At 50.4% G+C, this 13,131-nt stretch overlaps 3 protein-coding genes across 3 annotated transcripts; 2 read left to right on the top strand and 1 right to left on the bottom strand.

The window, feature by feature from the left end:
- Positions 1-5,428: 5,428 nt before the first annotated feature.
- LOC118907923 (histone H2B type 2-E-like) lies at positions 5,429-5,931 on the bottom strand. Its single transcript, XM_036876971.2, has one exon. It carries the CDS (start codon positions 5,863-5,865, stop codon positions 5,485-5,487), a length of 381 nt encoding a protein of 126 aa, XP_036732866.1. The 5' UTR covers positions 5,866-5,931; the 3' UTR covers positions 5,429-5,484.
- Positions 5,932-6,157: 226 nt separating this feature from the next.
- Positions 6,158-6,696, top strand: LOC118907922 (histone H2A type 2-A). The gene has a single exon (XM_036876970.2). The coding sequence runs from the start codon at positions 6,221-6,223 to the stop codon at positions 6,611-6,613; it is 393 nt and encodes a 130-aa protein (XP_036732865.1). The 5' UTR covers positions 6,158-6,220; the 3' UTR covers positions 6,614-6,696.
- Positions 6,697-7,417: 721 nt separating this feature from the next.
- Positions 7,418-9,016, top strand: LOC118907921 (histone H3). The gene is given in 2 exon segments (XM_036876969.2): positions 7,418-7,582; positions 7,585-9,016. Coding segments are annotated over 2 exon segments (561 nt in total). The 5' UTR covers positions 7,418-7,453; the 3' UTR covers positions 8,017-9,016.
- Positions 9,017-13,131: the final 4,115 nt, after the last annotated feature.

Raw genomic sequence — 13,131 nt, 5'->3', positions numbered from 1 at the left:
ATCTGCACGACGTGCAGGAAAAGCAACCAATAGTCCAGCAGCCATGTCCATACAAGTCATGGCATACCGATACCCTTCTGATATGGGCAGAGGCCCAATAGAGTCTATTTGCCACCTGACAAGGGGTATCAGCCCCCTTACTATTGTCCCATGTTACTGTGGGAATCAGTGTAAGTCCCTCTTAGAGCACACAAGGCACTCCTTCCGGGCTCTGCCGATTTCTTCAAAGGTCAATAGCAAGGCCCGCCTACAAGCTACAGCCCACATTGTCTTTTGCCCCACGTGCAACAAACGCTGGTGTAGCCATTGGGCCACATCAGAGGCAGGCTTTCCTTCTAGCCAGCGCACCTGGGCCAATATGTCTGCTTCATCATTCCCTGGGGAGGCCAAAGGCAAATGGCCAGTCACATGATATACAGTAACAGTGTTAATGTGACCAGAGGCCCATAGGTCCTGCCACAACTCCTGCCCCCAAAGAGGCCAGAGACCAACCATCCAGTTGGCATGATACCATGTCGGTAGACACAGGGTCAAGCCCCGATAGACGGCCCAGCTGTCAGTGCAGACAACTATGGGGGAAGGCTCCTGGGTGATGACGAGCCATATTGCCCGCAACTCAGCCCACTGACTGCTCTTCCCCTCGCCATCCTCCATCCATATTGTCTCAGTCTTAGGATGGAAAGTCACAACCCTGGACACTGGGGGCAGCCCACCACTGGAGCCGTCTGTGTTCCAAGCATCTTCAGGTGTAGGGGCTTTTCCCTCCAAGGGCTGAAAGGCAAGTTCTTCCTGCTTCCCACTGGTATAGGTCAGTGGCCCCAATAAGTGTTGGGGTTCTCCACTTAAGGGGCTAGTAGAGAGGGTTCTGTGCTGCTGAAAATATGCGGTGGCCTCTGGGTCCAGTCTCATACGCACCCCACGATGGGATAGGTGGTTATTACCTTGGTCAGACCTGTTCCAGCAATGGGCTCTGTAGCCAGCAAGCTGTGGTACACAGCAGCCAGTTGCTTCTCTATCAAGGTGTACAGGACTTCTGCTCCTTTCCATAGCTGTGACCAGAATCCGATAGGTTGGCGTCTGCCAAAGACCCCATCCATAACCATCTTCAATTACGTGAACATCTATTTCACAGGGCCTTGATGAGTCCATTACATTCAAAGCCTGTACGGCTTTGACTGCCCGCTTGGCAGCAGTAAAAGCAGCTGCACATGTCTCATCCCAGTCCCACCTGATGCCCTTTCGTACCAACTGGTATAAGGGCTTCAGAATTTGTGCAAAGTGCGGGATAAACACTCTCCAGTAGCCCAAAAGATCCAAAAACTCTTGTAATACTGCCACAGTGGTAGGGGTGGGGAAAGCCTGGACCTTGTCTATAACTGCTTCAGAAACAACTTTAGTTTTACCTGACCAGACAATCCCCAAGAATTTCCCACACAAACCAGGTCCCTGAACCTTGGTGCTCTTCACAGCCCATCCTTTTTCCTGTAGATGTTGCAACAGTCTAGGAACTGGCCCTTCTAAATCTGAAAGAGAATCAAATGTGAGCATAATATCATCAATGTAGTGATACAACCGCACTATTTGCGGTTTCCTCCATGTGGCCAAGTGCTGGGCTACAAGTGCATGACAGATGGTGGGACTGTGGAGGCATCCCTGTGGAAGGCCAGTGAAGGTCCACTGCTGGCCTTCCCACGTGAAGGCAAACTGTTCCTGGCTTTCCTGTGCTATGTCAATAGAGAAGAAAGCATTAGCAAGGTCTACTACATAATGATATGTTCCCAGTTCATGGCTGAGGGTGTCCAGAATGTCTGCTGTAGAGGGGACAGCAGCATGCACAGGGGGTGTGATTTTATTCAATTCCATGTAGTCTACAGTCTTATGCCAGGAGCCATCTGGCTTTCTCACTAGCCACACTGGGGAATTAAAAGGACTATGAGTGGGCTTTGTGATGCCTGCCCTCTCCAACTCCTGTAGAGTTTCTCCAATTTCCTTGTGCCCCCCGGCAATTTATACCGCTTATTATTTGCCACCCGCTGAGGTACAGGCAGAGCTACAGGTGTGTGCTTAGCATGTCCCCTCAGAACTGCCTTTAACCACACATACCCTCAGTCTGAACTCACCTACAATGGTCTGTAACCACAAGCCCTGCAAGATATCTACCCGCAAATTAATTCAGGTGTGGGAGAAAGGTACACAGTATACTCCCTTGGGGGTAAACGCACTATCCCCAATGAGATTTGGGCTTTCTTCACACTAATTGCCTTACCCAGTGGCCATACATCACAGCAGGGTTCCCAGGAAAACACTCAGGGTTGCCATGAATCAGAGAACACTCAGCTCCTGTGTCCACCAGCGCCAGGACACGTTGTACATTCACAGGGGACCAATGAATTGCTAATTCTACATGTGGCCTCTGGTCCCCACCATGTCTCCCAAGGTGGGGACTTTGACACCGCACCCCAGTCGAACCGTGATGCCCAATCATCCTCCTGTGGGGGGTGAGGGCTCAGGTGAATCCTGAGTACCGTCTCCCATGAAACTTTGCAGGGACACAGGCCGGGCATGTGACCTTGACTCTGGTTTCCATGTCCTGGACCTCAGCGGCTGGAACTGCTGCTCTGGCTTTAATTGGTGCCACAGTTCTAACAATATTCTATTGGACTGCCTATCAAGTTTTTCTTTCACTACCCCAGCCTTTATCAAATCAACCCACATCTGGGTCCTCCAGACCTTCACGGGGCCTTTTGCACTTCTCCTTTCAGTCATGGCCTGTACTTTCCTCCATTCCCTTATTGTTTTAACCTCCCCCAGATCTGCTAAAGTACGAGTAGCCTCCCTTACGGGTTGCCCTAGGTTGGGGGAGGGGGGGGCAAGAGTATTCACTAGGGACCCAAAGAGAGATGTGGGAGCTGTATGCAGCACCTGATTTCTCATTCCTATAGTGAACACCTTATCAGGGCCCTGGGGGTCCATATTATAGATGATATTTTTCATACCCAATTCCGGCAGTACCTGCTGGAGCTCTACATACGTTTTCCAACTACTGGGAAAATATGGTAAATCACCCTGATTAGACCAAACTACCCTGATGGCTGCTGTCAGCCATTCTAGAAGTGTCAGATTCCCTGAAGCATGATGGGTATTTTGCAACCACTACGGGAGGGAAGGGTGAGTCCGCAGGGAAGCCACTCTACTCATCTCAGTACCCGACATAACGTTTCCCACTCCCAAACTCTCCACAGCTCTGGAAGGAAGCAAGCAATCAAGCAAGACAGCCCCTCCCCTTAAACTCTCAGGTTCAGACACGCCCTCGGTTGCCCAGATAATTACCCATTGTCATGGAGATAAACTTCTCTCCACCTCAGAGGATGTGCAAATGCACTAAATCCAGGCGAGATACTCCGGAAATGTTACAATTTTACCTACAAGGGCCCTTCAAAAACCTTGCTTTACAGACTTCTAGTATCCAGAACTATGACAGAATAGATTTCTGCTGTTTTAAGCCACTCAGTTTTGTGGTACTTTTTTTATGGCAGCCCTAAGAAATCAAATTACTAAAATTTTAAAATGATAGAATTACATTGTTTACTTTTTAAATAAAATTTCCAATTTTTTGAAAATCCCAGATATCCCTTCTGCATGGTAATACTTGGCACTAAAATCAAACGTTTTTAAACACTTGGACATTAGTCCAGATGTGTAGCTGCAACACTGTTTCTCCTTATCGGCCCTATTTGGACTTTTTAAATTCTTTGAAGATGAAAGGTCTATCACCTTTTCTTTTATGCTGGGAAAGTAGTAGTTCTCAAATATTTCAAGTTTCAAACTAGTTTTTGAATAAAAGTATGTCAAACTGACTTATCTGGATGTCTGGAAGTAGTATAGCAGAACTCCAAGGTTGCTGAACTCCATGAGTGGCTCAGTTCTCTGAATCTTCCCCTCAGCTGTGCCCTCCCCTCCTCAGTGTTGTCTATAATCATTCTTTGCCTTCACATCCACAGAACACTCCTTTTGAAATAAAGAAACTTCTTTCACAAAAGGTAAGAGCAATCTACATTCCCCTACTCAGTTACTCAGCTAAATTGCTAACTACATCAGTCTAGATTCCTGAACTAATCAACATGGGAAAGGAGCTGGCTAATCATGCCAACCTAAAAACTGTGGGTTAGATGTTTTCTAGGAAACGTATGTGGCAGTGGTTCTCAAACTTGAAGCAATTGTCCTCGACCATTAGAGTCACCTGGAGAACTTTCATTAAATCCCCCAATAGCAAGCTGTACCTGAAACCACTTAAATCAGAATTTCTGGGAGTGCCACCCAGACTTCAGTATTTAGAGTTCCCCAGGTGATTACAATGGGCAGTTAAGTTTCAGACCCACTTACATAAGATTAGGTGGAGTCCACAATGAAAATCAGGATAATATTAGAGAAACAGGAGAAAAATAAATACTACATAGTTAATAGTATACATTATATGACCATCAACTACAAAGTCAAACTTCATGGCAAATATATAATAACGTCTTGAAGAAAACTTTATGGAAACAACACATGAGGAGAAAATAAAGTATAGAAGAATACTTTAAGGTGAGAGCCCTTCCTCCCCCTCTTGCTGTGTGTTCAGAGGTAATCCTTAAAAGCAGATTTATGTTCTCTCTTTTTGCTGAGCCTTACCGGCATCTCTCAAACTGCTAACTCCTTATATCTACTTGAATATCAAAAAGTTTCTCCAATTTAAATCACAACTCTGGATCACTCTTCAATACCCCAACCTATACCTCCTCCCAGTATTCGATCCTAATTAACAGCGCCAGAAATTCAGGCCAAAAACCTAGGAATTCACTCTTACCTTAAAGCACGTTCGTCAAAACCGATCAATTGTACTTCGAAAATATAAGCTTAACCCAAACATTTCTTACCATCTCATTACTGTACTATACTTCAACTGTCTACACTACCCAGTGATTTCATAATGCTTTAGCATGCATTGGCATCACCCAGAGGCCTTAACAATTATTGGGGTATGAAATTTTAATTTTTAATGAATTCTCAGGTAGTGCTGATGTCGATCTGCACACCAGACTTTCCACTGCTCTAGACCACAGCACTGCAATCGCTTCCTAATTGGTTTGTTTCTGGCGTGGACAACCTAGGCCCTATCATTCACGGGTCACACTGAGTAACCTATTCAGATACTTGCCACAGTCAAACCACTTCCCAAAACACCATGAACCAACTCTCATGCCATTCTACCCCGTTTACAACTCCCCAGCCAGACACGCTGAAGTGTAAACATTGATACTTAAGGAGTATGAACTCAAACGTAAAGCGTTTTGTAGAAGAGAAAGCGGAAAAATCAAAGGAGGAGGTAGCAAAAGACCATAGAGAGGCAGCTTCTTTCACTGAGAAGGTGGGTGGCTCTGAAAAGAGCCTTTGGAGTCAAGCGGCCGGCGAGTCGTGCGAGCGCCATGTCCCGGCGGGGACTCACTTGGAGCTGGTGTACTTGGTGACCGCCTTGGTGCCCTCGGACACGGCATGCTTGGCCAGCTCGCCGGGCAGCAGCAGGCGCACGGCCGTCTGGATCTCCCGGGACGTGATGGTGGAGCGCTTGTTGTAATGCGCCAGGCGGGACGCCTCGCCCGCGATGCGCTCGAAGATGTCGTTGACGAACGAGTTCATGATGCCCATGGCCTTAGACGAGATGCCGGTGTCGGGGTGCACCTGCTTCAGCACCTTGTACACGTAGATGGAGTAGCTCTCCTTGCGGCTGCGCTTGCGCTTCCTGCCGTCCTTCTTCTGGGCTTTGGTGACCGCTTTCTTCGAGCCCTTTTTGGGCGCGGGAGCGGATTTTGCCGGCTCAGGCATAGCGGGGAAGCTCGGGCAGCCGAGACGAGCGGGAACGCAAACAAAACAGTAGAAACAGGGCTGCCGGAAGCGACTCGGTACTTAAAAAGGCTGCACGCAAATTAAGGTTCTGATTACGCTGCGTTGTGATTGGCGAGTTTTCGGTGGCGCTCCTGCGAGGGAGACGGGATTATGTAAATTAAGGATTCTGGCTGAGCTACTCTATTGGTCAACAGGTCAAAGCTCTGCTTTAGCCAATCAAAGTGCACCGTAGACAATCGCCGTTCTGCCTATAAAAAGGTGAGGCGGGGAGGCTTAGGGCGACACTCTTGGTTGTCAGGGGTTGGGTAGCTGTTCGCAAGTGACTGGCGCCGTTATGTCTGGCCGTGGCAAGCAAGGAGGCAAGGCCCGCGCTAAGGCCAAGTCGCGCTCGTCCCGCGCCGGCCTTCAGTTCCCGGTGGGGCGAGTGCACCGCCTGCTGCGTAAAGGCAACTATGCCGAGCGGGTGGGGGCCGGCGCGCCGGTCTACATGGCAGCGGTGCTCGAGTACCTGACGGCGGAAATCCTGGAACTGGCGGGCAACGCGGCCCGAGACAACAAGAAGACGCGCATCATTCCCCGTCATCTCCAGCTGGCCATCCGCAACGACGAGGAGCTGAACAAGCTGTTGGGCAAAGTCACCATCGCCCAGGGCGGCGTTTTGCCCAACATCCAGGCGGTGTTGCTGCCGAAGAAGACGGAGAGTCACCACAAGGCGAAGGGCAAGTGAGGCTAGAGCGTCCGGAAGCCCATGCAGCCCCCGTCTCAAAAGGGGCACCTGTGAAATCAAAAGGCTCTTTTAAGAGCCACCCACTCCTTCAGATAAAGAGTTGTAAACGGTTAGCCACGCTCAATTCCTTTTCTCTCACTGGCAAGTGTCGAGGCCGGAAGTGGGGGCGGTGTTATTTGCCCTCTACTCCCAAACCGCTCTCCCCCCATCTCAAGTCTTGAACACTTAACCATCTTTTTGTTTTGGTGGGTCGTTAAGCGGTATTTAACGTAGGTGAAGGTGCCGACGCCTTAGCCGTGCGCGCCCCCGAGTTGCTGCCGAGGCACTCGCCTAACGCGCACACAACACGTACACCCCAGGTGGTGGGACAGCCGGCAGTTTTGGCGAGTGTGGCTGACCTTGGGTCTAGGCTCAGCTTTTTTCGTTTAAAACACGGAATCTTGCGCCCCGGGGCGGGGATGGGGTGGGAGAGGGAGCGGACAACCTTCCGATCCGAAAGGCGGGAAAAAACGATGCGTCAGACCAAGCAGGTAAGGTAAACGAACTCCGGAAGAGTAACAAGGCGTTCTGCCGGCAGGGGACAAACGGAAGATCTGAGGTTCGTTTCAGTTCGGCAGCTGCAAAGTGAGGGAAGGAAGAGGGTAGATAGCGTGTTTTAAGGGAGTGTGGGGCTGAGGAGTGAACACTGAACGCAGCTGGGATCGAAAAGGACGGACTCTGGCCTCGAAAGAAAGGGAAAACAAGGTAGGGAACAACCCCTGGCAAACGGCAAAAGTAGAAAGGGGTGGGGTGGGCGGGATAGGGAGGATTTTACCCAAACCAATCAGTGGTGCGGTGTCGATGACGTCACAGCCAATGGCCCGCCAGCGCGGGACTTTCAATTGTTGTCCCGCCCAATGGGGAAAAGACTGTGCCTATAAAGACCGCTGCCTGGGCCCGCACCTCGTTAGTCTTCCAGAATCTGCACTGCGCAGCTCGTGGTTTGGTCCGCTATGGCCCGCACAAAGCAGACCGCCCGCAAGTCGACCGGTGGCAAGGCACCGCGGAAGCAGCTGGCCACCAAGGCGGCCCGCAAGAGCGCGCCGGCCACGGGCGGCGTGAAGAAGCCGCACCGCTACCGGCCGGGCACTGTGGCCCTGCGGGAGATCCGGCGCTACCAGAAGTCTACCGAGCTGCTGATCCGCAAGCTGCCCTTCCAGAGGCTGGTGCGCGAGATCGCGCAGGACTTCAAGACGGACCTGCGTTTCCAGAGTTCCGCCGTGATGGCGCTGCAGGAGGCGAGCGAGGCCTACCTGGTAGGGCTGTTCGAAGACACAAACCTGTGCGCCATCCACGCCAAGCGCGTGACCATCATGCCCAAAGATATACAGCTGGCCCGCCGCATCCGCGGGGAGCGGGCTTAGAAAGTACGCTCTCGCCTCGAGGTTCCATCATATCCAAAGGCTCTTTTCAGAGCCACCCACAAGCAGCACTTGGAAGAAGCTGTGCCTACTCGCCCTGTGTGTGCCCTTAGAGCGTACTGCCTTAATGCGCCGGGAGGGGAGGGCATTAGAGCGGGAGGTAAAACGTTGGGCTGTCAGCAGATAAGGCCAAAGGCCAGGCGTCAGGTCTAGGCCCCCACCCCCTCACCCCCCCGTCTTGCTCAGCCGCTGTGGGGTCTGCTCTGACCTTTGCGCAGAGGTTCGGTCAGCCGCTCGCGTAAACTGGACTGCCGGGGCCGCCGCGCCGCCGCTCTTCCTGGGCACCTGGATTCGCCGCCTTTCGAGGCGGCTGTGATCCGGCCCTCCCGCCGCAGCGGGCTCGCGCGCTTCCGTGGTCGGGCGCTTTTTTGCACTGGACGGTGACCCCAAATTGCAAACTCACGGCAGGGCCGGCAGGAGCCTCGGTGTCGACGGTGTGCTGAGACCCGGAGGAGTCACTAGGGGACGCTCGGCCTGGCCTCAGCGACGCAGAGCTGCGCGCCCGCGACCTCCAGCCCCATCCCGAGCGGCTCCCCTGCTGGGAAGGGGAGATCGCCGCCTTCCTGTCGCCGGGTTTCGGCCGGTTCAAGTTCGGGATTTCTGCGCTCGGGTGTCGGTGATTACCCCGCTTCTCTGGCCGTTTAGGATATCACTGCCTACTCGGCTCCTAGGCAAAACCCGGCGGGGAGGGCGTGTGGGTTAAAATTGTATTTCCAGAGTATCTCGCCTGGCTTTAGTACACCTGCACATCAGTAGGTGTTCAAAGGTGGAAAGAAGTACGGCTTTACAGCGTTTGCATCATTCCTTAGGGGTGGAGAGAAGTTCTCCATTTCGCTGTACGCGAAAGGGGAGGGGAGGGCCGGTTTTGCTTCTGCTGGAGCAGGAAAGCGTGAAGGGCCCCCGGACTGCGCTTTGTAAGCAAGAAACGGATTTTTTAACTTTATTTCTCCCTTTGACTGACTTCGGTTTTTAGAGCTATTTTGCCCCGGGGTTTCCTTTCCCCGGACTTACAGGGCGGCACAGTAGGGTGTGTGGACAGACCTTAAGTGACTGGGTCTTGATTGGACCGTTCCTTGCGGTTGTCCACAGGAGACTCACAGGAGTACTCTGTCCAGGCGTTGGCAAATAAATACCTTTGACCTGTGTCTGGATTTCCTCACCAGACTTGGTATTTCTCTACGTGTTTTTTTTTTTTTTTCTTTTCTTTTTCCTTTCAGTCGTGGGAACTCTGTTTTCAGGTATTTGAGGGATTATGTAGAGAAAGGATAGATGGACGGCTCTGAATTCAAGTTCTCGGGAAGAGACATCAAACAGGCAGAACATGGTCTTCCTTTGGGGAGATGAATTTCCCCACTATTGGGAAATAGTGAGGGTGGAGGCCTTAGGAGTGATTCTTGTACCATTTGGGAGGTGGAAGGAAATAGTGAGGGTGGAGGCCTTAGGAGTGATTCTTGTACCATTTGGGAGGTGGAAGTGCAAGGCCTCTTAGTGGGTTTGGGGGAGTAGGGCAGGGTCTTGCAGAGCCCATCTCCACAGAGCTCATTTACAAAGGCTGTACATGACTTTAGAGAACACGTCTTCTCAACCTTCTTAGTCACTTATTCGGACCCAGAAGAGGCCAAGACATGTTTTCTGTTTTGTCTCGGCACATTGACAGGTTAAAAGCGTTCATTAGAGAGATCAGTGAGAATTCACAGAGGGCAAAAAGGAGAAAGGAAAGAAACTTTGGCTTTTAAAGCTCCCAGTACCTCTCCTGAGATGTGTCAGAAAAAGAGGAAAGCAGTGTAGGGACTGCGGCCCCCTATTAAAGGTTGCCACATTTTTCTGCCCCAGAGTCACAGCAATTTTCAGAGCATGCCTCTGGGTCTCTGTTCAGGCCCTCGTTCTCTGCTTGGGCCTCCAAATGCAGGATGGGTCTGTTAGGAAGGAAAGGACTCGGCTCGGTGTCACAGGGAAGTCAGATACAGTGAGACGAGAGACCAAAGTCAAGAAAGCAAAGTAAGTTTTAATACAGTCTGCATAGAGTAACAGAGCAGGCCTGCCTAAGGTGAGACAGGCAGGCGTGGATGCTCATTCTGAGGTTTCTTTTATGTGGTTTTTGGCAGGGCAGAGAGGTCCCCGATTGACAGCTGTCGGCTCTCTAGGCTTATTCTGATTGGCGAAATGGGGACAGGGGCTGTGCTGTGCCTGTGCCTCTGATGTTTCTTATATGGGGGGACCCTGGACATTTCCTGAGTCGCTCTTGGACCCTGTGGCTTCATCTGATTAACTCTCTGAGTCATTTCTGGCTCTCTGGTTCTATTTGATCAACTCCTTGAGCCATCTTTGGGGGGCCCTTTCTCCTTTCCATCTCGCTCATTTCTGTCTTTCTGCCTAACAGGTCCACGGGCCTGGGCCTGTACTCTCTGACTTGAGAAGTAGCAACTTTGCACCCATCAATCTCATCCAGCCTTGTGGCAAACCTTTCAGGAACATAGGAACATAGGGCTTTCTGAGGCTCTCAAGTGAGTGACTTGTCCAGCACCTTTGGCCCAAGAGCAGCTAAACCAGACCTTTTAGAACCTGCGATGTTAGTGTCGGGTGTCAGTCCTCTACATCCTCTTCCTGCCCTGCCCCCCAAATCACAGTACTTTAATTTACCAGTCTGAGCACCTCTGACATCCAGGAAGTCTCCCTGTCTGGATCCCAAAGGGAAGTTTAGTGGCATTGTTGATGTATTCTTGTCACTGTAAAGGCCTACCATCAGCAGTCTTTCAAATCCACTTGGGAGAACTGCATAAACTGAGTTCATCGATACAAGATAATGACTTAAAATGTAAGTTTTAGTATTTAATCATTTCTGTACTTAAATGATTCTTTACTCTCAGTTGAGAGTTAAAGGATAAAATTAACGACAAGGTAAATACATGCTCTTCCTCTAATAATTAGCTTCTGCATGGCTAGCGTGGCTGCAGGAAAAGTCCACCCTGAATCTTGGAATTTTCAGAAATGAAAGACAGTCTTTGTACAGATTTTAATTGTGTGTGTGTGTGTGTATGTGTGTGTGTGTGTGTGTGTGTGTGTGTGTAGAGGGAGACCAAGTGGTATTATGGCCCTTTGCTTCCTTGGAAGAGGACCCGCTCTTTGGGTTCACACCCTCTCCTGGTCATTCTTATCTTTAGCCAGGTCCCCATGTCAGCTTTCTCCTATTCTCCTCCACTTCTCTAGGCCTGTCAATATTTCTCGTTTCACCCACGCTGGCCTGACCTTGGCCGTTGCTTTTTTTTTTTTTCTCTCTGCAACTCAGGTGAGATCACAGATTCCTTGCTTTCCATATCTCTGTCTCTCTACTGAGAGCTCCCAAAATGTCTGTCTTCTGCTGAGACCCCTATCCTGAACTCTACACAAATATTTATAACTGCCCCATGGCCAAGTCCTTCTGGGTGGATAATAGGTGCTTCAAAATCAGTTTATTTCCAGAACTGCATCATTTTGCTCCCCAAGACCATTTCTCTCCCGTCCGTATTTCCCGTCTTACTGAAAGACACCCTTATCCCTCCATCTGTTCAGGTCAGAAGTTCCCTCCTCTTTTCCTTGGTCCAAATCTCATGAGTCACCAATTTTCAGGCCATGAAATCTACTTTCTGACTTTCAATTCTATCACCCTCTCCATCCATGGTCCCTGCCTTAACTGATGCCCTCACCAGCTCTGATCTAGAGGATTAAATATTCAAGTTAGATTCTCTGCTCTGCCACTAAGCTTCCACTCTGTGTGAGAGCTATCTTTTTAAAAACGTATCTCTTGCGCCTGTCACCCTCTTGCTTAAAATTTGTCCACTTTGTTCCCATTCCCTTCAGAATAAAGCCCACCTTCTTTTGCATGGCAGTTCTCAGCAGCAGAGGTACATAGCTAGTAGGGACTCGGAGTAAGACCTGAATGTGAATCCTGGCCTTGCCCGTATTAACATCACTTCAGCAAGTAAATCTCTGTAGGCCTCACTTTTCCCACTTGTAAAACGGAGACAATAGCATCTTGCTAATAGTGTTATTAGAAATATTAAAAGTGACAATTCCTATAAGGTAGTAAAAAATGTCTGGTCCAGAATAAGCGTTCAATTTATTTTAGCAACTCTATTAATAGTTATTAAATTAAAAAGACCCCAGTAAAAATTACTTCAATATACATCGAGTTCCTGGTGTATCTCAGAGCCGCCACAGGTTTCAGTTGCTCTACCAGCTGAACAAGTAGGTTCTAGACCCACAGAACATCTGCAGTCCCAGGTATACAGTGTCTTCACACATTCCGCCCTCCCCTTTTTGTAGCCCTGAGAAGCCCTGCTTCAAGACCCAGCCTTTGTAGCCCTTCCTTCCATTTCTCCTCTTTGGGCCCTCCTCGTTGCCTCTCCCGCTTTTATCCTATTCCCTGCCCCCAGCACTGGGCTGGCAGTATTCCAGGGAGGGAATCAGGGTGAAGATTTGTCCTTGGTCATCCCTGTGGCACTAGCGCCAACCCAAGCAGTGCCTGGCACCCCGTAGGTGGTCAGGAAATGCTTGGTGAGGGGCCAGATTCACCTGCCCTCTCACTCTTTGCCTTCCAGGAGGGAGTTGGGCACAACATACCCCCGGCTCATGGGGTCCTTGAAGTTACAGACCAAGAGCAGGCCTGGACCGGACCTCTGGGTAGAGCTTCCAAGTTCCATGGGGGTCCTGGAACAAAGGAGCAGGAAAACTGCCCATGGGCGGGGTGCCTGGAAAGGCCAGGCGTCCCTTGAATGGCCACAGTCCCAGACTTAGCCCGCTCCTGGTGATGGTAACTGAGAAAAGAGTTCACTGAGCTACATGCCCCCCACCAGTGCTCCAATCTGTTCCTGAATGCAGATGATCCGGGAGGCGTGTCTGTTTTACTATCCCCAAAGGCATCCAATTCAGCCCTGCTGACAGGATCTTTTGGGGATGTGGCAGGTGGTTGGGGTGCAATCAGGAGCAGAGAGTAGAGTATACATAAAGAGAGGTGGAAAGAGGAGGAAGGATGGCAGAGGAAAGAAAGGGGATGGGAACAGAAGTTTAGGGTCCTCGCTG

This window comes from Manis pentadactyla, chromosome 4 (genome assembly GCF_030020395.1).
Source record: "Manis pentadactyla isolate mManPen7 chromosome 4, mManPen7.hap1, whole genome shotgun sequence".
In the NCBI taxonomy this organism is placed as follows: domain Eukaryota; kingdom Metazoa; phylum Chordata; class Mammalia; order Pholidota; family Manidae; genus Manis; species Manis pentadactyla.
Note: the sequence above shows the minus strand (reverse complement) of the source record. Positions and strands in the feature narration are given on the sequence as shown.

What these genes read in the sequence shown, in the direction of transcription:
- LOC118907923 (XM_036876971.2), bottom strand. Translation starts at nt 5,865, where the DNA reads ATGCCTGAGCCGGCAAAATCCGCTCCCGCGCCCAAAAAGGGCTCGAAG.
- LOC118907922 (XM_036876970.2), top strand. Translation starts at nt 6,221, where the DNA reads ATGTCTGGCCGTGGCAAGCAAGGAGGCAAGGCCCGCGCTAAGGCCAAG.